At 42.0% G+C, this 26,701-nt stretch overlaps 1 protein-coding gene across 2 annotated transcripts; it reads right to left on the minus strand.

Moving 5' to 3' along the window:
- Positions 1–222: 222 nt before the first annotated feature.
- On the minus strand, positions 223–21,556 carry pdgfab (platelet-derived growth factor alpha polypeptide b). 2 transcript variants are annotated; one of them, XM_077555432.1, is made up of 6 exons: positions 21,010–21,556; positions 20,381–20,477; positions 16,200–16,349; positions 12,583–12,773; positions 3,786–3,912; positions 223–1,391 (listed from the first exon to the last, which is right to left on the minus strand). In XM_077555432.1, the coding sequence occupies exons 1-6, from the start codon at positions 21,070–21,072 to the stop codon at positions 1,378–1,380; spliced, it is 642 nt and encodes a 213-aa protein (XP_077411558.1). In that variant the 5' UTR covers positions 21,073–21,556; the 3' UTR covers positions 223–1,377. The 2 variants fall into 2 exon arrangements, with proteins under 2 accessions (XP_077411558.1, XP_077411557.1); XM_077555431.1 differs by lacking the exon at positions 223–1,391 and adding an exon at positions 1,697–2,443.
- Between the last annotated feature and the right edge of the window lie 5,145 nt (positions 21,557–26,701).

A 26,701-nucleotide genomic window follows, 5' to 3' on the forward strand; every position in this document is an offset into this window, starting at 1 on the left:
AGTATAGAGTGTGAGTATGTTCGCCAGCTCTGCACTTTTTTAGTTAGGTACATTGCAGTCTGCACTTCCTTTTACATAAATAAATAAGTATCAGTATTTTCTTTTACGATCTGTACTTGTATTCAAGGACCGAGTGTGAGCGATTTTTGCAACTTTTATTATGGGCATGCTTTATTGCCATTTCAAATCTTCCTCCAAGACACAAAAGAATTGAGACTTGGAAACTCTTGATGAGCAGAAATACATTTATTGTTGAACATAAATAGATAAATTATGATTACTGCTGTCTTTATCCAATAAAGGAAGGTTTGTATTGTTTTCTCTTTGAAAAAAAAAAAAGGCCCAAATTTTCGAATTCATTTTTTGTTGTTCAGATTGCAAAACAAAAGACAGTGGCGAGACACGTGGTGGTGTATAAATAAAGCACCCTTGACGATGATCAGACTTTTGTCTGCTCTCAGCTGATAGCGTCGTGCTTTGACGGTGACTCACTGGCTTGTCGGGACCACCGCTCGCTTGCCCGCTCGCTCGATTTGACAGTGCTTGTCCAAAATAGCGTTTAGTTGCATGTGTTGTGGAGGAGCCATTGTGATGTGACGTGCGTGAAGGGATGGCGTAGAAAGCAAGGCCGGGCTCCAAACAAGAAGCTCATTCATGCTTTGCTTATTCATTCACTCTTTAAGGTGGACTTTGCTCTGTGTGTGTGTTACAGCAGACTGGGTGGGCATCGTCCTTATCAGCATTACAGTGATATGGCTGAAAAACTTGTTTGCGCACAATCCTGATGGCGTCCGCATATTTCAAGCACATTAAGGACCACTTAGGGTGTGTGTTTTTTCTTGCCCAGATGGATTAAATACAGACATTCAATAACCAATGAAAAGAAAGCGTAATATATTTCATAACAAAAATAAAGCATCTTCCTGCAACTGGCTTTCCCGCGTCTCCTCCTGTCGTTATCCAAAGCGTACACAAGACTCGATACACCGTCATTAATAATAATAGGATGACAATAGTGAAAACTGAATGAGTCCTCTCAAGTGTCCTCAAGTATAAATAGTTTGTAAGGAATATCCGGGTCGGTACGAAGACGACCATGTCGACGTCTTTCTCACTGCGTCCGTTTAAAAGAGGGCCGGGGCACTTTTGTTGCCTTGCAGGAGGTCATCCGCTGCTTTTAAACGCCGCTGTTGTGTCCGAAACTGGAAAATCCTTTCAGCGTCTCCCTTTGCGTCGTTCGCTCCTCTTCATCACTCGCTAGTCTTTTATTGGATTTGTTTGAAGAAAAAAAGCACCTTTGGCATCATTGTTTCTTATGTTCGTCAGTCTTAAAGGGAAAGTTCTTTGTGTGGCGACGATGAGCCCACGCTGACGTCCTCACCTCACGTCCACTGGTGGTGGAAGAAGATAGCCAAACATTAGAACACAAAAGCTAGATCAAAGAAATGCATGATGTTTTTGTTTGCGCCTGATTGTATTCATTGGTGCATGCATGTTGACTCCCGAAAAGTGTTCTCTACGTACAGTGGACCATCCGCACCTGTTGGCAACTGTCTGTAACATATTGTAGTTTCAAATTTCACTTTTTGCACAATTTTTCAATAAATGTTTTTTTTTTAATGCATATTATTTTTCAGTATAAAATATGAATATAAAAATATTCCTAAATGTTGCAAGCAGTCGTTTGTATTTTTCATGTATTTTTATTTTTACGTTTTTGTACGCGACCCTTGTGAGGATAAGCGGTTCAGATAATGGATGGATGGATGTCATAGTATTTATTATTTTTTTACAATAAAAAATTATAACTGTCTTTCAGTATTTACATTTGTTTTTTCTTTTAGACCAGTTTTCTTAGTGTGCTTGTCCTTGAGGGCCCAAAAATGTAACAAAATGTTCTTATTTTTATTCCCAATATCAATCACAATATAAGCAGTGCAGCTTTTATTTTGTAACCAAATATGGCTCACACTATTTTCACTGTTTCTGTGGAGAATTCATCAAATTTGAAACAAAATGGAGGTCCAACAGCCTCCTGTAACAAGACAATTTTTGAGTTCCAATCGTCGGCTGTACATAGAGTCAAAATATGTGGTATAGAATTTCTTACAAATGGTGACATAAAAAAAAAAAATCACACGCAAGCAACATGACAGTGACGCAGTGTGCCTTGCAATCAGTGCATGCATGCAGCATTATCATGATTAGGGAGCTTGGTGCCCTCCTCGAACCCGTGTGATTGGTGGCTTGACAGTGATTGGCACCCGGTTGGCGAGGCAAGAGGACGCCTACCTGTTCCCTTCACAGCTTTCCATTGAGAGGGAGAGTTGGAGTGGGGGGTGGGGGTGGGGTGCAATGGGTGCGACTTGTTATGTCGCCAAAAAATCCATGTGGGCCCTTAACTTTTTAGATTTCCTTTTTTTACCTTTTGCCCTACGGTGGCCTGAAAGCACAAAGTCGGGGAGGGTGGATTAGGAGGGAGGAGTTTGGTTAGGGTGGTTAAAAAGCAAAAGAAGCGAGGGTTTATGATACTACTCTATGACATTAATATTTACTTCAAATGCCTTATCATTGCACTTATCTGCTCGCAAAGGTTTCAGATCAAGGCAACAGTTGCAGGGATGAGGAGGTGGATGGATAAGCCAGGGCAAGGTGGGATCGCGTGGGGGGATTTTTACCTGGTGTCATTCCAAGCAGCCTTTAAACATTTTGCCTCAACACACACGGATGTTTGCTCTTAAGACGGCAGGACAATCAAACTTATTTTTGTAGCGGCCACGTTGTACTTACAGGTCCCGCAAAGGTTTATGACTTTGAGACCATATACAGTATCTATATACGTGTCATCATATAATTGTATATAACAGTAACAATAAACTAATGGTTAACTAGTTTTTAAATCAGAAGTCAAAGAAAGCAGATTGTTCAATTTGTTTTGAAAAAAAAATAGTTTTGAGTGTTACATATTCTCAAGTAACATGAAGTAGTACATGATTTGCTTTTGCAGCTTTAGAGGGCCACCTAAAACTATGTAGCAGGCCTCAGGCCTTGACTTTGACACTTTACAGTGTTGCAATAGGCGGCCACCTGACAGGTGTGTCAGACTGTTCAGGAAAAGGTCAACGGGTGCAAAACGGGGTGGGGGCATGACTACAGGGAAGGAAAGGAAACATTGAGCAGACGCAAAGAAGGCAGGAAAGGGCGATTATAAAAAAGGATTAGGGCAAGACTTTGTGTGTGTGTGTGTGTGTGTGTGTTTTTTAAAATTCTCTATCAGGAAGGCTGCATGTCTGTTAGGGTGCTTTCACACTTTGAGATCTCTGGTCCTAATATTCGGTTACTTTTCACATTGAAAAATCCGCAACAAAGATGACCTTCTTCTCATTGGTCGCGAAGATGTAAACAGGCAGAAATGTCGTGTAAACATGGGGGGGGAGGGGTCCTCGGTTATGGCGTTGAGTTCCAGTGGGGGCAATGTTACATAAATTTGTACCTAACTCGGAAGACACCGTAATCTACCACTAACCTCTGGTCGTAATATTCGTAAACCTCTGCAAACCGGAATACGTGCTGCCAAGATTGCCGGCCGTAACGGATAAAGCTAATATTGTATCACTTTCTTGCAATGCCTCCCGAGTTCAGACCAGTACGTCTTTGAGATGATCCCAGATTGATAGGTTGGTCAAACCGAATCGGCCAAAAAGAAAAAATGCTAGAGCTAGTGTGAAAACACCCTAATTATGGTACATAACAACAACAGCCAAGAAACGGTTGATAGGGTTTACCTGTTTCTGCGTCGGAGTGCTCTACGACATGATGCTGCGACGTGCACACGCACTCCAGGTGGTCTTCTAACCGTACGAAGACCTCTTTCAGTTTGGGCCTTCTTTTGACGTACTCCACCTTGGCCACCTGTAGAGACAAGAAAAAGATCAAGTTTGGACGTCAATGAACATCGAGCAAAACACTCACTGACTGCAGTTCTTGCAAGGTCAACACCTTGGCTGTTGATCAAATGTGTAAACTGTTAATGACCCTGTCGGAACAAGCTGTAACAATTGGAGAAGGATGGGTGAGGACCGACTAGGAAATCCCCCATTACTACCACCACCACCACCACTGTACGCTTCAACATGAGGCCTGGAGCATCCACTTCCAGACACACACCTAAACTCTCCTACCTTGTCCCAACATGTTAACAGTTATAGAAGCATTAGGACACCTGGCCATAAAGACTTTCTATTTTGGAGTGTGTCGACCAAGTCTTATTGTCAATGATGTTGGATCATCATCACTGTTCAAGTTCATCTGAAAGGTGTTGATAAGTTAGAGGTCTTGTAACCAGATTGATTTACTGACAACATGTAGAGAGTGGTCTTTTTGGGACAGAAGAACCACTTGAAATGTACCAAAGAGCAAGAAGAACTGCAGGAATTCCGAGCCTTCAGCCTGGAAGCGTTTTGATTAAAGCTGTCCAGACAAGGCAGCTTGGAGGTTATCGGGTTGTGTAACAGGGGAGGTGCTACATGCGTTTTTTGCTCACTGATCCAAGTGCTACGGGCAGGTAACTTCCTCGTTCGTCAGCAAGGGCCTGGAGGGCATGTGGAAACAATATCCCACCCCGGCCCAACCATCCTCCTGCTTCAACTCATCTCAAGTGCACGGCACGGGAAAGGATATGAACCGACAATCCTCCAGGCCGCCTCTCTCTGGTGATACGGTCGGCAGAAGACGGGAGAGGCTTTCTTCCTCCATCCTGCGCTGGCTCGGTGCCCGGTGGTGAATTAGTCACGCAGACAAGCAAACATACCAAGTCTGTCTGGTAAAACAAAGCATGTTGACACGCACGCAGCACGATGTCCCTCATGCCAATGCTGTGAAATAAAAGCTCAGGGGGGCAGCCCGAAGAGGCTACGATAGAAGTGAATGCTTTAGCCTTTGTGAAAGTGTCTTTCTATACAGGGAAAGCAGGAAGAAGATGGGAGAAAATGGGGCTGAGCAAGAACAGGAGGTATGTGGTGAACAAACAGAGGACAATAGCGTCTGGCTGGAAGATGGTGTGTTTACCATTATTGGGCCTTGACACGGTGAGGGAGACGGGATAGGCGATGGACCGACCGCGTAAGGCAAACCCCTCCGCCCTGTGTTTGCAAACACGAGGGGGTTATTTGAGAAAGAGGGCTGAGGGGGCCAACTGTGATCATGAACAGCATCAGATGACATTCATGTGTTACCTATTAACGTCAAGTTTCTAGGTTACATGCTGAAGAAATGCAAACACGGGTCAGATAAGGCAATGGGGACTGTATCAAGGGTTTATTGTTCTGAACAAAACATGATGACAGTATGGCTGCCTGACATTAATTAACCTGGAAAAACATCGCTAATACTCAATCAGCATCAAATTGAGATTGATCCTGTAGAATGAGGACACTGAGTTACCTTGCATTTGCTATCAATGGTGTTTCTACTGCGATTTCTGTAGGCAAGATGGCTTCAGAGGAATGCGACATAGTTTTAAGTGATCTTCATGTTCATTAGATTTAATTTTTTGTGTTTTCACAAGTTCAGATTCTCTATTGGCCACTCAATAGACTGCTGTGTGCCTGGGAACTGTTTCGACTTTTGAGTAAATGTTCTGGGTAGAATTATGGGAGATGGGATGGAAGAATATGATAATTAGAGAACAAAGCACCTGGTGTCTCCTGGAGGTGACTCTTTGTTACGCCTCTGATACTACTTCGGAAAACAGCAAGTTTGAGAGTAGATCTCAACCCTAATCTTCCAATACCTGCCAATTGTCTTGTTCTTCTTCTTTAAACAGCTGGTTAAGACTGAATCAGCAGTGCCTCTGCGGTTTACAGCAAAGTAGTGCCCCATTTTTTTTTCAATTCCTTTAGGAGGCAATTAATCAACATCAACTGAAAGAATTCTTAAATATCAATGCTTATCCCCATCAATGCTTGGTGGAAACGCGGGCTGTAGTTTATCGAGTCCAAGTCAAGTCCAAGTCACAAAGGTCCAAGTCAAGTCCGAGTCACAAAGGTCCAAGTCAAGTCCTAGTCACAAAGGTCCAAATCAAGTCCTAGTCACAAAGGTCCGAGTCCAAGTCAATTTCAAGTCACAAAGGTCCGAGGCCAAGTCAAGTCCTAGTCACAAAGGTCCAAATCAAGTCCTCGTCACAAAGGTCCGAGTCCAAGTCAATTTCAAGTCACAAAGGTCCGAGTTCAAGTCAAGTCCAAGTCACAAAGGTCCCAGTCCAAGTCAAGACCAAGTCACAAAGGTCCGAGGCCAAGTCAAGTGCGAGTCACAAAGGTCCAAATCAAGTCCCAGTCCACAAGGTTCGAGTCCAAGTCCAAGTCCAGATGAGATCAAGAGTAAACCTTAAAACAGAAAAATGACATTTTCATGACATGAAAATTAGGGAAATTTCATCATGTTCACCGGGTGGCCATGGACAATGTCAATTTTGATTATCTGAAAACTTTATTTTAAGTCACTTTGAAAGGAGGACGCAATTTTTAAGAATAAAAACATAGTAGGACTCAGTCGAGTGACGTTGCAATGTCAAGGGTCCAAGTCAAGTCCGAGACAAAAAACAAAAGAAATGTCTTGAGTCCGGATTCGAGTTGTACTACAGCCCTAGTAGAAATACAATGTCTCTCCTTGTTGACAAATAACCATCGACGGTCTATTATAGTGATGGCCCCCCCTTGCTGAGAGCCCACCTCAAGTCACTTTGACTCCTTATTCCTCCCATAGCAGAGTGAAAAACATCATACAGGGATAAACCTTCATATTGGTGTGAATGTGTGCAAAACAATACTTTCCTCAAACAAGCTCCTCCACTGCCTACTTTGTCAGCACTCTCTCCCATATTTCTCGTCTTGTGTGCGCGTGCGTGCGTGCGTGTGTTATGGAAAGGTGTTAACAGGGAAGGCACGGTCCCTCCCGCCTACTTTCCTAGACAGATTTATTTCACGTGCACTTCTTCGCTCTCAGTACAAAGGCTTCTTATCCGGCGCAGAGTCAATGACTTCCCACATAAAACACACATCAGAAAAGAGACCCCCATGCTACGACGAGGGGGCCCCCACACTCTTTGTATAAATCAAACTGCTCCCGAGAAAGCCGGGGCCCTGAGAAAGAGTCCCTTGAGTGGCTTCGGGGAATGATATCCGATCCGCGGGGTTGGGGTGAGGCAGGGGGCTCTGGGAAGTGCACCCCCTTTGGTTAGTCCCAGATCCAAACCCCCCCCTTCTGACAAGAGCCTCTGTGTGAAGCCGATTGTCTTGCTCGCTTTTAATTGGGAATTCCCTGAGTGCCGATGAGAGCATGACGGAGGGGAAAGTTTTACTCTTGCCTTCCAAGGAAAATACAACGGGGATGTGGATGTACACCAACGGGCCGCCAAGACTTGGAAGCGGGACAAAAATGGAGCGAAAATAAATAAAATTGCATGTTTGTTTAGAGAACGGAGGGATTGAAAGTGACCGAGCTGGCGGGATGGCGACTCATCGGCCGGGGAGGAAATTAGGCCAGCGAGACAATACGAGCTTGTGCCCCACAAAGAGAAAGAACTCTCGGAGTGTACTGGAGAGAAAGTAGAGATGATCTTCCGAGGGAGGGGGGGGGAAACCACAGAGAGGCGAGACAACCTGCTGCTGCCCTCTTCTTCAACCCGTCATAACATGCACTCAGGCTGACGAGCGGCGAGGTTATCACAGGCGGCATAAAAGGGGAGCATTTATCACGTCTGGAGGTAATCGGCGATGCCCACAAAGACCCGCCGTGGCACAACCCAAAATATGACGGATCGCCAGATGTGGATATCTGAGGGCAGCAGAAGGCGCTAGATCAAATATCAAAGAATACTCCCAATCGCGTCTTTAGGATCCTCCGCAGAACAATGGAGGAGGTCATGGAGGTCAAGAGACCAGACTGGTGGAAAGGGCGAGAAAGAACTAGCGAGGGAGTGAATGTCGACTTCATATCAGATTCCAGCAGTGGACAAAGGAGTGGAGGATGAAGTCACAGAAGAGAGAAGGGGAAAAAAATGAAACATATTGAAATACTAACTGATGCGATCCAGCCGGCACGGCGGTAGTCGAGCGACTCCTTGGCCTGGACGGGATCCTCCCATGACCCGCTGGGCTGCACTAAAAATGTCTACAGTCTTCCTCTGCTACAGCGTGCAAAGGGGCTTTAAACTGCTGATATATTACTTATTGCTGTACAGCTGTCACTTCTATGCTGATTGTTAGTATTGCTTGTTTCATTCCCAAGTAGACTGTTGTTCTTTCTATGTACAGTTGTCTCATCGCCTCATATGTGGGAACGACATTATTTTCCTTCTTAACTTGCCGTCCCATTCTAGTTTATTCTAAATCAGACAAAGTGAGAGTCCTGTATCTGACCTGCTGTCACTAAGGTAATAGCCAGAGTTTGCATGTGTGTCATGGTTGGGAGTGGGGCGGGTGCGGGCGGGTGCGGGCGGGGGTTCAGTGGCCAGGGACCCCCACACTCAGCAGTGTGGCTACATCCGCCTGGCCTCTGTCAAGCCTCCGCTTTGATCGGGCGGCCATCAACACTTCATTACTCTGCGGCCCCGTCTTCCTCGCACACAAATGGCCTTGTCGCCACGCGGCGGTGGGGGAGTTTATGTAGCATGACATAGAGCGCACTCTGTCTCACACACATACACACGCATACACACAGACGAAAACAATCTCCCTCTTAGGTTTACACAGATGTGAGCCGATGACCCTCGAGGACCTCTGCCAAATACTTGTACACGGGGCCATCAAAAGTGACTTGTTGCCAAAATACACCATCACGATTAGATGAAGCTACCTTATATGGTGTCAGGTTAAAACCAGTTGACAGAAGTTAGTATGTTCTCATCGCTCATTTGTAGAAAAAACGCACAAAAAAGTGAAGCTATAGCTGCCATAATTACAGGTCATTTATTTTGATAAAAATTAGGACAACAAATTTACATGAACCCTGGTTTTACAAAATTGCATGTTAAAAAAAGCGCAGAATTACGACTATGTATTAGGGCCACGTATAAATGTATATTTTTTCAAGCATGGGGGCAATTTTCTGAGGAAAAAAACTCCCAAATTTGCCACTTTCCGAGGAAAAAAAATCTTAAATTTGCAGTGGCAAAGTTGCGACTTTCTATTTGCAAGTTTATAAAGTGGCAAATTTTCAACTTTATAAAGTGGCAGATTTGCAAGGAAAAAAACTCAGAAACTTACGAGAAATACATTTAGTGTACTACTTAGTTGTTTCTGCCAATACTTTTTGGTCGGGGTTTCAAATAAGGAGATAGTAATGGCTTTATCATGTTAAGCATTCAAACTTTGAAGCGTTTGGGTACTGCCAGCGACAAAGATACCTCGCTTTGGATCAAGCATTTAAGGTAATTTGTTAAAATGTATATTTACTTGTACATTTATGTTTCCAGAATTATTATTTACACATTCGTACATTTTGGTATTTTTGTTGTACAAGTAGCTAAGTTGATGTGTCGAATCTGCTGTTTTCCATTATTCACTTGCATTTACCTAAAATATGCTGGGTTAGTCAGCTGATCAGGAAGTGTTGTCGCTCTAACTGCCGAGTAAAGTTTAAATTAAGAATTAATTTGTCTCCATCTTACCTTTTCATTTTATAAAGTGTCTAGTTTTTTTCTTGCAAATCTGTTACTTTATAAAGTGGCAAATTTGCCACTTTACAAACTCATAAATTTGCCACTTTATAAAGTCACAAATTTCTGAGTTTTTTGCACGTTTTATTGCCCCACCCTCTAAAAATGTATATTTATATGTGGCCCTAATATGCCATTATACAGAATGACAAACAAATTTTCACTTTTTATTTTTTTTACATTTTTTTTCTAATATGGCGTAAATAGAACAGTAGCCTGCTAACAAACAAAAAAATAACAAACAAATACGAGTTTTCCCCAATTTTCCTAAATAGTTTGGCCTTGGCAGAGGTCTGCACTCTACTACTGCACCTCATCCTCGCTTTCATCTCTAACACAATTTGCGCATGTTCACGAATGAACGACACCAAAGCTGAATGAGTTCAAGCCGTGTCGTGGCCTGTTTACTGGTGGAAGAACAAACAGAGAGGCTTCGCTATTCATACATGCGCACACAAGTACACAATGTGCGAAAGAATGCGAGAGCGCACTCACGCGTGTACTTACTTCCTGTCTGAAAAGTATTAGTAATACTGGACGCAGAGGGAAAAGAGTGAATGATTCATACATTTTGAGAGTCTGTTCTAGCATACATCTTAATTAAAGTTGTCTTTTCTATTCCACTGCCAGATTAACATCAGGACAGGCTTTTACAGTACACAGCCAAAGCATAAAGGAAAAAAGGGCTGGGAATAAATACATAAATAAATACATAAATAAAGGTGTATTTGGACAAATGCAAAGTGGCAGCGGGTGTGTTCTTTTCCTAGCCGCGGCCCGGCGAAGCAAAACAAGTGTGCGACGTTTTTAGATTTCGAATGAATGTCAGGAGAAGCACAAAGTGGACGTTGATTCCGAGAGGACACTCTGGAAATTAATAGAAAAGAAGCTAAACGATGCAACTCACCGATTGCATTTTTTCGCAACTGCTTGTACCCCGCTTCGCCCCCAAATAAACGAGCATAGTCTCCAGCTCACCAACAACTCTAAAGAAACTAAACTCTTTTAAGCCATGGCTTCATCCCGTCAGCTCTTTTGTCATTTTGGATTTTGCAATGTAGTATATGTTGTGTTGGAGGCTGTTATAATAACATATCAGAAAGAAAACATGAATTGAAAAGGAAGGATGATGGATTTTAGTTTTAGTAATCTCATCACCCAAAAAGTGTTCTACTAATTTATATTGTGGTTATTTTGGCAAGAAATCCAGACAAGTGGTCATAAAACTTGAGGTTGAGTGTATTTTTTTACTGTATGAATTTAAGAAAAACAAAAAAAATATTGCTAACCTACAACAAAGATGTCAGTTTTCCATAAAGTGTATTTCAGTATTTTTATGCATAAAAGCCTAATAAGATTTCTTGCCATCATTTATAGAACAAATGGAGGTTCGGGATAATTATTTCATTTTAATAAAATGTATCAATTAGAAAATCTTTTTGGTACCTACAAAAAAATTGTTTTGTATTAGTTAGTTAGTTAGTTAGACCAGTCCATGACATAGTACCCAACCTCTGGAACAAGCAAAACTGAATGCCTATCTATGAAGTGCATTGTATTGAAAATGTTTGTGTTGTTAAGCTACAAAACACTCAAAGATGCACCCGCACACATATTTGTCCCCTCCTCCGGCGACCAAGCTCTCACAGTGTCACACAAGGGACAAAGTGGCCAGGATCGTGACATTCCGTCTGAACGGAGGCTCGCTCACCAGTGTCTCCCCGACCAGTCGCCGTCTCGTTTGAGTACAGACAGAGCTGCTATTGACGCTGCGGACTGGCTCGCATAAGAAATAAGACGTGTTTGCGTGCAGACAGACGCTCCCACTTCCACATGACTCAGCATTTCTGAACGTTTAAAAGCCAGAATGTCTGCCCAGATCCGATTTGAATCCGGTGGCGGATCAGAAGCACTAAGCTTTTATTATTATTTTTTTTCCTAACACTCTTTTGTTTTCCTTTCCTGGTATTTCTATTGGACGCAATGGTTCCAGCAGATGGATGTGGATTTGTCCAATCAGATTTCAGCCTCTTTGTGTTGCCATGTCAATCTAATCCGCCCAGGGTCTGAAATGCTGCTTCATGTTACTCAATATATTAGCAATGGGACTGTTTCTTTTAACAATAAGATGTCAGATTTGTCCTTTTTGAGCGGCCAGGTACCAATTATACCACCTGGCACGGTCCAAATCCAAAGCAAACAGCCATAAATTAACACACTGAACCGAGGACAGAACGTCGTCCCGGTGATTAAAGAGCAAAGACAATCGAGTCCAGACTCAAACATGCAAGACGAGGATCGTTGCATGTCTGCCGTGCCTTCGGCCAAGCGACGTCTAAATACAGCAGATGTTTGACTCATCTCGAGCCACAGCGTTCACACTCTTGACGCTGAACAGAAAAGGGGGACGTGTTTGAAGCGAGCCGAGAGGCTTCTGGGAACCGTGCAAAAACAAACAAAAAAAAAACAGCCCCTTTCAGTCCTTCGCTCTTTGTCACACGGTGTCCTCCAGGCTTCCGGACAAGACAAAGAGACAAACAGATAGAGTAGCCGGATTGCGGACAGCCATGAGAAATCCATTTATGGATTTTTCATGATCAAGAAGAAGCTCTGATGGGTATGAACAAGGTTAGGTTGTGTTTCGGCTCAAGAGCCTTGAAGGGGGTCACGGAGTTCACTTCAAACCAGCAGAAGGCCCATTGAACCCAATTTTTTTTGCCCAGATGGGCTGCCTTCCAAAACAGGACGAGAGCAAGTTTTAGAATCAAGTTATTGAATTTAAATGGAGTGAGGTTCCCCTGGATGCTAACGTTAGCATTTGGATACATTCACGACACGTTGATGAAGCGTTGCAAAGTGTTGCCTACCTTAACGGTGCGGTGGTGCTTGCGCGAGGGCTGGCAGCGCATGTTGCTGGTGTTGCAGCAGCCCGTGCAGCGCTTCACCTCCACGCAGGGCGGCCATATCAGGAAGTTGGCCGACGTGGGGTCCACCTGGCTCCTGGGGATCTCGTAGATCACCGTCCGCGTCTTGCACGCCGCCGGGACCGCCTCCTCCACTGGAGGGACAGATGGAGGGATGAGGGAGGAGAAAATAAGGTGTCGGAATTAATGGGCAATTTCCGACGCATGCTGCTGTAGTGTGCCCTTTTGCTTTCCTGGCTGCTTGTTGCATTCTTTCGCTGACTATTATTTGATGACTCAGTCCACGCAGGAGACGTTTGTCTTGCCTCAGGTCACACCCAACCATGTTTGACACTGGGCAGAAGACACCCAAAACGCCTGTTGAGTGCACATTAGCCACAAAAGTCTTTGGTCTACTGAACTGAGCTTGGATGATTCTGTGCCAAGCAACGTCCATACACGCATGGATAATGTGACCAGCTACTCTATTAAAGGGGAAGACAACCCAAACACATTTTTGGGACAATAATATGTTCTATGCAGCCTTACTAGTCTAAATACAGTATTCTAGTTAATATCGTGATAGTGGAATATGAGTTAAGCAGCAAAATCCAGCGTGTTTATCCACTTCAGGCGGCGGCCATTTTGCCACTTGCTGTCAAATGAAGATGACATCACAGTTGCTCAGTTCTCAGGTAACAACCAATCACAGTGCAACTTCAGAAAACAGGTGAGCTTTGTTTGATTGCTCTGATTGGTCGTTGCCTGAGCCCTGAGCAACTGTGATGTCATCTTCAGTCGACAGCAAGTGGCAAAATGGCCGTCCCCTAAGATGGATAAAATGGCTTCATAACTCATATTCCAAAAATGTTATATTAATCAGAATGTCATATTTAGACTAGTGAGGTCACATATAACATATTATTGTCAAGAAATGTTTAAGATTGACTTTCACTTTAATTAAGTTAAAACCAGGTAAAATAAAATACAATTTAAAAAATGAAAGAAAACACAAAAATAAAATGTTTCATTTGAATTGGAGCCACTAAATCAAAATAAAATGTCACATTTAATTTAGTCAAATTAGAGCATTGCAACCAATGTGAGCAGCTACTGTAAAATATGAAATTAAAATACATTCAATTGAACTGGAGTGTCTTCTCTGATTTGAGTCTCAACATGTTCAAAGGGATTGACCTCTGACCCCTGAAGCAGTCTCATCTGTCATGAAATGCTGTGATTTCCAACTTACAGGCGTGATATGCGGCATATTCAGTGCATGGAGAACTTTTGGTGCACTTCCAGCATCCTCAACATCCCCTATCATGCACTTGGCATGAAATTGGAGCAAACACAAGCGCGCTGCCATCGGGCCACAACGCACGTCACGCGAGAGTCTCTCTCTCTCTCTCTCTCTCTCTCTCTCTCTCCACGCCTCGATCAGATATCGCGGCGATCGCTCGGCATTTGATGAAGAAATGTGACAGAAGGTCTTGGCGAGCTGAAACTTGACGCCTTGAATGTGTGGAATTTCCACGCTCAAGGACATATTCCTTTCCTGACGCGTGTCTCGCCTCTCAGCAAAAAGTGCATCCTCAATGTGCACATCATTCTCTGATGACACAGCTATCGTCAGCTTGCTGCAGGCCGGCGGTAGCCCACTGGACTATTTCTCAGAAATAGAGAAATTTGTCCAGTGGTGTGACCAGAATCATCTTGTGCTCAATGTGGGAAAGACAGAGGAGGTGATATTTGATCCAAAAACTGTTGGTGACCACAGCTGGAGGGTACATGTTGGAAGTCTCTGCTCCAAACTCCAATAGCGTCTCTACTCCCTACGCAGACTTAGGGTCTATGGAGTGGAGCAGAGGATCATGCTGTTGTTCTACCGGGCTGCATTGGAAAGTAACATCAGATACGGCATTGCGGCCTGGTACGGCAACCTGACTGTGCAGTCAAGATCACAGATTGCCGGTCTGGTGCGGACTGCCATGAAGATCATGGGGGTCAGGAATCATCCTTCCCTACAGATGCTTTATGAGCGGTCCGTCACCGGACTGGCACAGAAAATCACATTCTGCATCATGAGTTCCAGCTACTGCCTTCCAGCAGGAGATTCAGGGCCCCCAGAACGAGGCTGAACCGCTACAAGAACTCATTCCTGCCGACATCCATCAAACTGCTTAACAACCGACATTAACTGCAATAAGTGCAATAAGATATATGGTGCAATGTTGTGTGTGTGGACTATATGCAGCCGTGCTGTACATACTCATGTGTATATATATATATATATATATATATATATGAGTGTGTGTGTGTATATGGGTGTGTGCAGTCCTCATGTATGTACTTCTCTACACATGTACACTTCTACTTATTGCTGCACTTCTTATTTAATTTTAATTTTATCTCTTTCTATTCTGTTGTTTTTTCTTTACTGTAAACTGCAGCTGGACGGAGTCCAAGAAAAAGTTCCCCACGGGGAAAATAAAAGTATATCGTACCGTATCAATACGAGCTGTGCCACCATTAAAAAAACACCTTTGCACTTTGTTTGTGAACCTGCAACCACTTGAGATCTGTTCAAGTGGTTGCAGGTTCACAGTAACATGCTTACAAGAGATACATTAGCATCGTATACATATTTTTAATTATTATTATTATTATAGTCATTTTTATAGTAATGCACAGCAGAAAAACAAGAAAAGATCATTTTAAAGAAAAAAAAACACTAACATTAACGTTTTAAAATAAAAAAAATACCGTATGATAGCATGCCAACCATGTATGCCATCTATAATTTAAACGGCAGACAAAAGGGAAACTAATTTAGTAAAACAAAAAACTAATAATTTTTAGATTAAATATTATGATGAATATTCTTTTTAGTAGTCAGTACAGCGGAAAAAGGGTATAAATTAATGTTTTTTAAAACAATACTAAAATTCATATTAAAAACAAATTTTTACATTAAATTAAATATATGTCAATAAAATGTGTTATGCATAATTTAATGAAGAAACATTTTGAAAATATAATAAAATTTGTCAGGATGAAACTTTAGACTACAGCAACAGAAGAATAAACAATTTATTTAAAAAAATATTTTAAATAATAAGAAAATTAGGAGGAACATATGTTTTAATTTCTTTAAATCATTTTATATTATTTATAATGGTTATTTAAATATAAAAATACATGTCAATAAAATTAATACAATACAATTATTTTTGGGGAGAAAATAAATTTGAATTAAAACAAATATTTTAAAAGGTTGATGATTCTAATTGAATTTAAATGCGGCATAAAAAAAACTAAAATAAAGAAAAGGGCATAAAAGCAATTAAATGGATGAGAACTGCAGTTGTAAATTCAAACAATTCAAGTAACAAATTTAATCATGGCTTTTTTTAATGAAATGTGAAGAGATCTAATTTGACCCTGATCCAAACATGATGTCATCCTTATGTCAAATAGGATTGACACCAAACGGCCAATGTGATGACAAGCAGGTGCAACCTGGCTTGATTTACGACTTGCGGCCCTCCACACCAGCGATGACATCAAGTAAGTCTTACCGAGGCTCCTTTTGCGGCGGCTGTGGAGCTGCGAGCTCTTCAGGTCGCTATAGTAACCAGGATGGCGGGAGGAGTTCTTGTGCTGGTGCTGGTTATGGTGCTGGTGGTGCTTGTGATGCTTGGGCCCTTCGATGACATTGTTTCCCGTACCTCGTCAAAACAGAAGATGGGAACGTTAATAACTATTAAAATTAAACATTATAAGCCATAACGATATATAATAGTGTCAGTTAGTTTTGTGTCATTTAATAATGCTTATTATGATAAGTAATGTTTGTGTCATTATGATGCAACTTTAGTGCAGGGTAAAAATGCAATTCATTGATTTAATTTAAAAAAATAAAATTGAGGAAAAAGTGACAAATAAATGTGAAATAATAGTGAAATTCAACATAATAAAATTTGAATAAAAAAAAAGAATCCCAACGAATATTGGATACAATTTTATATTTAATAAAGTAAAATAATGATAAAACCTTAAACAATTTAATTATTTAAAATAATTGTTTAAAAAAGTAGAAATAATTATACATTGTAACTAGACAAAGTGCAATTTCTGGAGAAATTGCGTGTGAATGCTATTAACTGAATGCTAACATTTGAACGCTTTATTGCCAATTCAGTGTAGCATCAAAATAAATGATAAAGCATAAAATAAAGCTCAATTAATTATTAAACCAATAATCATAATGATAAATTATTATTGACATTTTTTGTAGTCAATGAGCTAAATAATGAATAACTTCCAAAAAACAAAACAAAACAATAATACTAATATAAACTTCGACCACGCGCGACAATCTCCCCTTCAGCCACTTAATGGGAATTTGCCATTGCGACTTGCGGCATAAATGCAGCCAATGACGTCACCGCTTCTGAGTGCAGGTGGAAAGTCTCCAGGTGAGTCAGCATGTTGACAAAAAGTACTCATTTGGCAACCCCTCTGCCTAATGAGCACTTTCATGTCACCCATTTTGCCCAATTTTGCCCATTTTCCAAGCACATGTTTTCTTCCACTCAAGCCACTTGCTCAGCTTTTTCAACTCATCTGATAAAACTTGTTTTGGCCGCCGCCCTGAATATTACAGAGGACGGCGTAGTCAAATAATAAAGCCTGCTCACATCCTACGCTGCATGCTGAGAGCAGACCGAGGATGTTTGCGCAGAGTTGAGATGTTTGCGCAGCGGGCGGGGTCTACCTGCGTGTGCGTAGACAGCTGTGGCCTTCGCGTAAACACACTACATAAACTTCCCTTGTTATCCCGCATTGCATGTTCAAACCCAGTGTGCGAGCAGTGCAACAAAAGCGTCGCCGCTGGCCAAAAGTGACACACAATATCACGTTAATGTACTTTTCCCAGCAATCACACAGTTACTACTATAGACGCACACAAAAGACTTAAAGTGCACGGCTTGTTTCTCGGTATTTAGATTATAATAAATAATTTTGGCAGGCAAAAAGAGAGAGAGAAATGCTTGTGTTTCAGCATTCCCTCAATAATTTATTGGGACATGCAAAAAAAAGTATAAATGCTCATGTCTCAGCATTTAGCATACCTTATTATACAATGTTTTAGCGAGTGTCGCTATGCATGGTCATGTCTCAGCATTCAATAGTTTGGGTGCACAAACAATATCAGTATGTCTCATGTTCACATAGCTCAGCATGCAGTATATGATATTTTGGATGCATAATTTTGTGTTATTATGGAGGCTTGTCTCTCAGCATTCACATAAAAAATGTTTTGGGAACACACTATTGTGCTAATGTGAAATGCTTGCCTCTCACCATTTGCACAAAGACTGTCTCTGCCATACAATACAATATTGTGTTAATGTGAACATTTGTCTCTCAGCTTTCAACATACGTAATATTGTACACACAATATAGTGCTAATGTGTTGGACTGTCTCCCAGCATTTTACAGGCAAAAGTTTTAAATGCACAAAACAAGTGTTGGTCTTGAACGCTCATGCCTCAGCATTTAGACAATTAATAGCTAGTGTGGGTGTACAAAACAACATAAATACTCATATCTCAGCATTCATCATAAGTAAATTTGACCCCACAATAAAATGTTTAGTGAATGCTTGTCTCTCAGCATTCAAACAATAAATGTAGTGGATGTATAATGTAGTAGTAGTAGTTTGATATCAAAGGTTAACCAAAACATTTTAAAGCCCAAAACACTCATTTCATCCATCGACACAACGTTTGGTGGACATTTATATTGTAGCAGGACACACCAAAAGGTTTTGAGGACCCATGCTGAAAATGTAACAGGAAAGTGGCCATTTTTGTGAAATCAGCCATTTTTGGGCAAACTAGATCCAATCTGAAGCAGATTCTCTATGATAAACGTTGGTGGCTTTAGTTTGTTTTTAGAATATCATGGCAGGCCGGTTGAAATGCTTTCTTGCAGCCTGTGTAAATAGTAGCTCATGTGAAGTACTTGGAAACCGGATCTAAGACCGAGTAGACCAAGCAGCACCTCCAAGAACCTGAAGCTTGCGAGCGGCCATCTCTGTTTACAGGATACGTGACAGGCGGCTGGCTTAAAAGCCACGTTACCGCGGTAACAACAGCTAACACGCTACCCCCTAAATAAAAACTGTAGCAGAGGAGAGAGAGGGGGGTGGGGTCAGGGCCGGGGCCGGGGCCGGGGGGCTCGTGCACAGTCTGCACTACTTATTGTTTTTTCATGTAAGATCCTACTGTAGTAGAGTTCTTTGGGTGCACAGTTATTTCCTGTCCAGTGGCGTTACCGTGGCGATGCCCTATGCACTTGATTCCAGGAGAGCACAGAGGGTGTGTGCCAAAGCAGTGCTACTACTTTCAAGTCCCGGCATCTGTGGTATTTGTGCGAATGCTGAGAGACGAGTGCAACTGTGTACAACCAAATATTTATTGGTGTGCTGAGAGACAAAAGTTCAAAGTAAGTACAGTATTGCTGAATTCTGAGAGATGAGCGTTAGGTCTAACACTATTTTATGTCCAATGTCAATTCGGAGTGTTCACATTAACTCATTCACTGCCATTGACGACTATAGACGTCAAAAATTCATGGTAACTATTTCTATTAGTTTAACATTTTTTTTCATTTCATTAAATTTTTTTATGAAAACCTAGATTTTTTTACTGTACATTTATAACAGATATAAAATTATCATGCGATTAATTACGATTAAACGCCCCTTGTATTAATTTTTTTTAATTAGGCCCGTCAGGTGATTAAAAATTGTAATTGTTATTAATCACATGACTTCACTTGTTAACTAACGATTAATCACAAATTTGATATCTGTTCTAAATTTACAATAAAAAAAATTCTAGCTTTTCATACTCTTGTTAGCAAAAGTGGAAAAAATGTTAAACTAATGGAAATAGTTAAAATTAATTTTTGACGTCTATAGCCGTCAATGGCAGTGAATGAGTTAATGTTGAATTGTGCATTCAGCACTTTCGTTCTTTGAATCCTGAGAGATGACTATCAATCCTCAAACTTCTCTCTGTATTCAAACTATGTGTTGTGTGGATGCTGAGCGGCAGGCATGCACATTGCTGCAATATTAAGAGTCCAAAGCATTTTTTTGTGAAAGCTGAGTGACAAGTCGCTACATTAACGCAATATTGCGTGTCCAAAATGACTTGTGCTGAATGCCAAGCGTCCATGTTATGTAACACTTTTTAGCCAGTCTGAGATTCAAACCAGGGACTTCTCAACTGTGAGGCCCACGTGCCAACCATGAGCGCATCAGCCCGCTGGGGGAGGGGGTGTTTGGTGAGTTTTTGCCATCAATGCACAAATTTCAATAGGCTCCTCAAACCTACACTAATATTGTCAGAACATGCAACCGAGACTGGAACCCGGAACCTTAGGACTTGATGCATTTGTGCTAACCACTAATACACCAATTAAAGTCAACAACGTCTTTCCTCCGGCATTTTCAGACCCGACATCGCATCTCAATGAATCATGCCCACTATTGCCTGGACTTAATCCAAGACAAAAGTACTTTGACCTGATCCAAACTGCTGACTAGGCAGAATCCACTGTACACGATGACAGTCCAAATTAAGTGTTGGCCTATTACGTCACGTAGGCTAACTTTAACAATAAATAAACATGCAAAAAAAAACTTCAATTGAATGAAATAAAGGAATCATGAGGCAGAATTTACCTACGGAGTCAATTTCTAGCAGCCGCTGGAGGTCGCTGATGCTGTGGATTTCACTGTGGGACAGTCTGTCGATCAGCTCCTGGGGAAAGTGCACTTCCTTCAGCACCGAGCAGGAGGAGAAGGTGCGGAGAGAGAAATCAAACAAGGAGAGAGTTAGAGATGATTAGGTGGGTGGGAGTTGCACATTTAAAACTAAAACGCTCTCTTGTTCAAACAAGCGCGTTGGACACGTTTTGCAGTGGCACTGCTGCACTCTGCTGATCCATTAGGGAAGAATTTTTGACTCCAAAGTAGTTAATTAAGCTTTTTGTTGTTGTGTTTTTCTCTCATTCTTCAATGCTTGCGATGGTGCGTTGAATAGCATTTGGATTAGGGAGTCTGGCGGTGCAAGTTGGTGTTCAAAGTGCGCATATTATTTTATTTTTTGCACTTGTTGCGCTCACGCAGCAGTAACTATTTATAACACCCGGAGCTGTTCCCATGAAGTTTGCCGACTTGGCTCAGTCTACAAACAAATTAAGCAACAAATGCCCAAAATAACCAGAGAGGGTTGACAACTCTCCTTTCTTTCGAGGGGTGGTGGGCTCGAATTCCATGAAACACGCGTAGATTCTCTGTGGGGGGCTTACCTGAGCGGTGGCCAGCAGCAGGTACGTCGTCCACAGCAGGAAGTAATAAATTGCGGCTCTCATCTCCCTTTTAATTTGGACTGAACCCTAAATGAGACGAAGTGGTCGTGGAGGAGCCGCGCAGTCGCTCCTGGCCCCCGAGGACCCTCGACCATCCCCTCAGGGCGGGGGAGAGAAAGCGAGTGGGCTTTGGTGGTGCTCCTATAGAAATGTGTGTGCAAGATAGTTTGTTTGTTTGTTTGTTTGTTTGTTTTTGCTTTAAAAAAAAAGTATATATTTATTTACTCCTGCGCAACAAGCTGTGCAACACAGCTCAACATAGCTCCTCAAAAAGTGCGACAATCCCAAGTAAAGCCAGAAGCGCGGTGCACTTGTCCTTCACACTTGCACGGCCCCAAAATCCTTCTTTAGCACTTTTTCTTTAAGATCACTTGGCAAAAACGTAATCCAGTGGAGAAATCCTCTAGGAAATCACAAATGCACCAAGAAGACGACGTTCTGGGGGGGAAGTTGTGGTCCGTTGGCGTAGAGGCATCCGCAGCGCGCACTCGAGTGGATATGGAGTGAGAGCGAGCGTGTGAGCGGCTGGTTATTATAGAGAGAGGCGGCGTGCAGCTCCGCAACACTTGCGCCTCCCCTCGCGTCTCCCTGATGGTGCGTCTTCCTCCGCCAGGGGAGCTGGTTGGCCGAGTAAGATGCATGCCCCCCAACATACCCCCTCCCACCATCCACATACTTCTCAAACTTTTTACACCACCTCAAAAAAAAAAAAAAATCTCCAACTACTCTCATCATGACCGTAATGTATGACAGTAATAGGCCTCAGTGTGGGAGAAAGACGGTTTATTCTTAAAAAGTTAATTTAAATACAAATGAAGCGTACTGAGGCGTTAATTGTTTAGAAAATCACCACCTGATCCATAAAATAACCCCCTTTGTGCACCATTTCCCAAAGTGGACACAACATTAGGTACACCTGCACTCTAAGGCTCTAACTCTAACCAATACTGCTGCCTAGTCACCAACAAACTGAGACCTGCTCTAACACTGGAAAAATTAGACGAAGTTTGCTTCATGTTGACTTTCATCTTCTTATTCTTTTCTAACAATTATAACAAACCGTTACCTCTATGCGAGCCTCTAAACCTTACTCACCAGCTTTCACCAAAAGTTAATTCTTTGAAATCAGATCTTGTGATATTTGCCCAATGTGTTTCCTGAAAAATTTGGTCAACCTTAACAAATATGAGCATCTACAACAGGTGATGAGCAACCCTAATCCTAACCATCTGTCCTTTCAGCAAAAGTATCTTCTAATTTGTGAAATTTGTTGTGTTATTTCTTGCTCTCCAATAACGTTCAAAAATGACTTCAGCAATTATGCCTTAGACTAGCTATATGATACGATCTTTGGAGTTTAACTTTTTTATATGTTGCTTACTGTCATAGTTTCAAGCTAAATGTGTTGATGCTAAAGCTATTAAGCCACTGTATTACTAACAGTGGCTGACTGATGCATTGCTGCCTTTAGCAAGTGTCGTCATGGTGATGTCACAGCCCGGACATGCACTTGCGGTGACATACATGATGAGTCACGTTTCTTAGAGGTGAACGCTTCACATCCTGGTGGGAAATGGAAAGGGAAAAAACAATAAGTGGGAGGCGCTGTGAGGATTCCCTCTTTGGGATGCGTCACGCCGATGACAAAGGGAAATCATTGTGTCATATGTAAACAACATGTAATAGCATCGCCGTCTCTTAACGTATGGAACTTTACCAAAAAACATAACGTGCCGCTTGTCTGGGACAGGTAAACTATTACATTTGAATATCCAAATATTTGCCATAACCAAAATATTGGAACCAGATTTCGTTTTGAAAGATTACTTTTCGTAATTGTTGAATGACCAAAGTGTTTAAACATCTGGAACAATTCCGTGCCTTGGGATTGGTAACTTCGAGAAACCTTTGGACCGCATATGATTGGAACTTTTTACTTCCAGGACCCACAAGTACCAACAAAACACAATTTCCTGAAGATTTAGATCCCTATACGTGCAATATCTACTGTCATGTCTGTGATATATCATTTTAATTCAATTTCAAAAATAAAAACAAAGTTTCAAGTTTTAAAACCACAAGCAGACTCTTTACCCTTCCCTGCCTCCTTCACAAGCTCACAGGCAACATGTTTACTGGCAACCATGTGCCTAACAAACATTTTTAACCCTATAAAATAACTTTTATGGACGCCAGAGCACAGTAAACCGAGCCGTAAAGAGCCGCCGGAGAAGACGAGTGAAGTGGTGATGACTCCTGTTTCCCTGCAGGCCACACATTGAGTTCCTCACAGGGGGATAGTGGGAGGTAGATAGGCCTAATGTATAGTGGCAGTGGGAGGTATGATTTAGGAATGTGATATATGTGTTGACGCCAAGTGAGGATAAAAAGTGTTTTTTTGTTCACCAATAAGCGATTTGATTTTCAGTCAGAAATGAAAACATTTCTCAAATAGAATGGAAATGCTGTGTTCATTAAAAATACAAATTTAAACAACAGTGTTGGTGCAAATTGCCCAAGTAGAGGAGCAATGTCAAAATTTCATCCAAATTTCCCCAAAAAGGGACAATGCCAACATTTGAGTAAAATTTCCCAAATGTTTCTGTGTTAAAAATGTCATCACAAAAATACAATAATGAGATTGAAATGTTCTAATGAAAGGACAATGTGCAAATTTAGGAAAAAATAATTAATAAAAAGAAAAGAAAAAAAACAAGTGAGGGGACAATGTTAAAATGTGATCCATATACTCAAGTGAAGGATGTGAAAATGTTTTTCCAATGTCCTTAATGAAGAAATATTGTCAATGAAGGGACAAAGTAAAACTTTTCAAAAAAACGTCCCGGTAAAGGGGCAACATCTATATTTGAGCCAGAAGCCCCATTGAAGGTACCGTGTCAAAATTTGAACAGACTGTCCCCATATCAAAATATCTATATCCAAATAAGAGTTCATATCTCAATTTGAGTCATAGTTAAATTGGCCTCTACATGTTCTTGTAAAGGAGCAAATGTCCAAATTTGAGATATCCCAAAGAATGTCCCATGTCAAAGCCCCGTTTCCACCGATGGTATCTACCCTACTCTACACCAAAAGTTAGTGTGTCTCCACTGCCACGGCCACCACCCGGGACCCCCTCCTCACCTCACAAGTGATGTCATACTAAAACGACCGCAGCTAGCGTGCACTGCACACACAGGCAAAACCAATGGCTAGTGCAGATGTTTTTTTTTGTACCCGGTGCTTGGTTTGTGCCTGTTTATTTCAGCCAAAAGACATCGAAGAATATTGCAGCAACCAGGATACTGCATTCAATATTGTTAAAAAGATTTAACTCAAAAGTCCAAGCATTAATCTGTTTGGAAGCCATTGTTGTCCTCTCTTCGTCGTTAAAGGCAGCTGTTTCCCCGGGGTGGTGGTTTGCGCAGCTGCACATTGATGACGACATGTCTCGCACCAATCATTGGCCTCCGAAATAATTACGTCACATTTTGGAACTGGGCTTCTTTTTTTTTTTTTTGAACCGCAAAGGAGCAGGTACCAGAAAAAGTGAGTAGAGTAGAGCCGGGTAGATTTATTGGTGTAGACGGGGCTAAATGCAGAGTAGAGTAGAGTAGAAGTCAAGTAGAGTAGAGTAGATACCGGTGGTGGAGGCTAAAATGGTATTCAACTCTCCAAATAATAGCACACAAATCCAAACCTAGTTATGCTAACAAGTGAATACACTCAAAACTCAAGTTCCTTGAGTACAGTCATTGTTGACACAAGCTTTATCAACATCATCTGAGCTTTGATCCCGAGACAGTTGCACCTTGACGTGACCATAAAAGCAGATAACAGAGCCCACAATAGAAACCGGCTGTGTATTCCACATCACATATTTGACACCGGGGCATCCCCGTTCCATTGCACCTTGTGCTGGATTGCCTTGCAACGGACAAACAAACACACGTACGTCCCGAGGAGAAGGCGCAGGTCACTGCGACTTTGACTGATCCTCCTCCTCCTTAGGCTTGTTCTTCTCCAACCTCAGCTCACTCGTCTACGCCCATGATGACAAAGTCGGCTCCATTAGCGGCTATAGCCTCGGGCTTTTTAATATGTGCTATTTAACAGCAGCTCATGTCTTGTGATGGGCCCTTTTAGAAGCCGTGGTTACGTTTATGGTTGGCTTACTCATACACACATGCCTCAGTCACACACACACATAATTCAGGTGAGATTTCCCAGGAGCAAAGGTGGATTCCAGTGGCTGGTTTGCGATACAGACTTGGACCTGGAATATATCCAGAGCAGAGTGCATATCCCGGGCAACCTCTTAATGCACACAAACAAGCGTTGCATATACACGACGGGAGTCACAGCGACTCTCACCTGAATGTGAATGTGAGAGTCAGGGGAAGCCAAACACAGCAGCTGACCTTCCAACTGGCCCAACACTCTGCTGACTTTTCTTCTTCTTCCCCGTTTAACCTACAGATGCATGAGGACAGCTTCTCTCAAGTCGGAAGGTTCTAGAACAGGGGTTGGGCAAACTTTTGTGCTCAAGGGTCAAGCCACTTGTACTTTGTAGATACGATAAAAAAGTAACATGTCAAATCTCCTGTTGTTGTGTCAAGTGTTGAGGCCTCCTATTTCCAGAGAATGGTCAAATTCCTCCTTTGAGCAAGAAGTTCAATACTATAGGTGAAAAAGACCCAAGAAGGGCTACAGGTTCACAGACTGAGGTTGAAAAAACTATGCCTTTCTTTCCATTTGATGTCCAGAAAGATGAGTCAATCTTGTGGGTCAAGGTGGCATCCAGATTCGGGTCTACAAATTCTGGACATTGGTAAAATGTCTTCTTTCTACAGTGGCCCTATAAATTCAAGTGGAAGAGAGCCCGGTGCTTAGCGGACACAAATACTTGACTTGCCTGCAGGTACCGGGATACAAAATGTGTCAAACCTAAAAAAAAAATGCTGATCAATGTGATACCTGGATTTGAGGTGTACGAATTCTAGACAGAGGCAAAACGTTTCCTTCCATGACTAGACTCTAAAAGGGTCTGTACACTTAACTTGCCCTATGCAGGTACTTTATGTAAAAATACACAAAGGTGGAGAATCCATGTCCAGAAAGTAAAAGCACTGCCACAGATTGGCTTAAGCCACAGGTGCTTCTACTCATCCGGCAGGTAACAAGCTTGTTTACCCATTGGTTGAGTAGAAGTGGCAAGTGGAAGTGTGGCAGAGGGTGTAATTTCTTGACCTGAATTCTCTACCTCTGAAAAAACACAAAAGTATACATGTTAGCAAAGGTTATCTAGACATTAAGTCTCCAAGTGGTGGCCAGTGTTAAAATAACTCTTCTAGGACTAGTGAGAAGTACATAGAGGCATAGAAGGTCAGACGGAAGAGATCCAAGCGCCACCACAAGTTCATGGGTTAGGGGGCGTAAATACTTGGCTTGCCCAAGGTAGACGTCGTCAAGTGCATTTGAAGCCCACGTGTGTCAGACCTAAAAGAATCCCTGTTGGTCAAGGTGATATCCAGATTCGAAACAATGATACATTCTAGGACTGTTTAAATATGGTAGCCCTAAAGGGTCAGGTAAGGGAGATCAGCAGCATTGCAAGTCTATGGTCAAGGGG

Source organism: Vanacampus margaritifer, chromosome 2 (assembly GCF_051991255.1).
Source record: "Vanacampus margaritifer isolate UIUO_Vmar chromosome 2, RoL_Vmar_1.0, whole genome shotgun sequence".
Taxonomy (NCBI): domain Eukaryota; kingdom Metazoa; phylum Chordata; class Actinopteri; order Syngnathiformes; family Syngnathidae; genus Vanacampus; species Vanacampus margaritifer.

Bases quoted from the DNA above. Each gene is read 5' to 3' on its own strand.
- pdgfab (XM_077555431.1), bottom strand. From the start codon at position 21,072: ATGAGAGCCGCAATTTATTACTTCCTGCTGTGGACGACGTACCTGCTG. The intron at 16,350-20,380 runs GTAAATTCTGCC...TGTTTTGACGAG, and splicing joins GCTAGAAATTGACTCCGTAG to GTACGGGAAACAATGTCATC. The intron at 3,913-12,582 runs GTAGGCAACACT...TTGTCTCTACAG, and splicing joins AGCACCACCGCACCGTTAAG to GTGGCCAAGGTGGAGTACGT.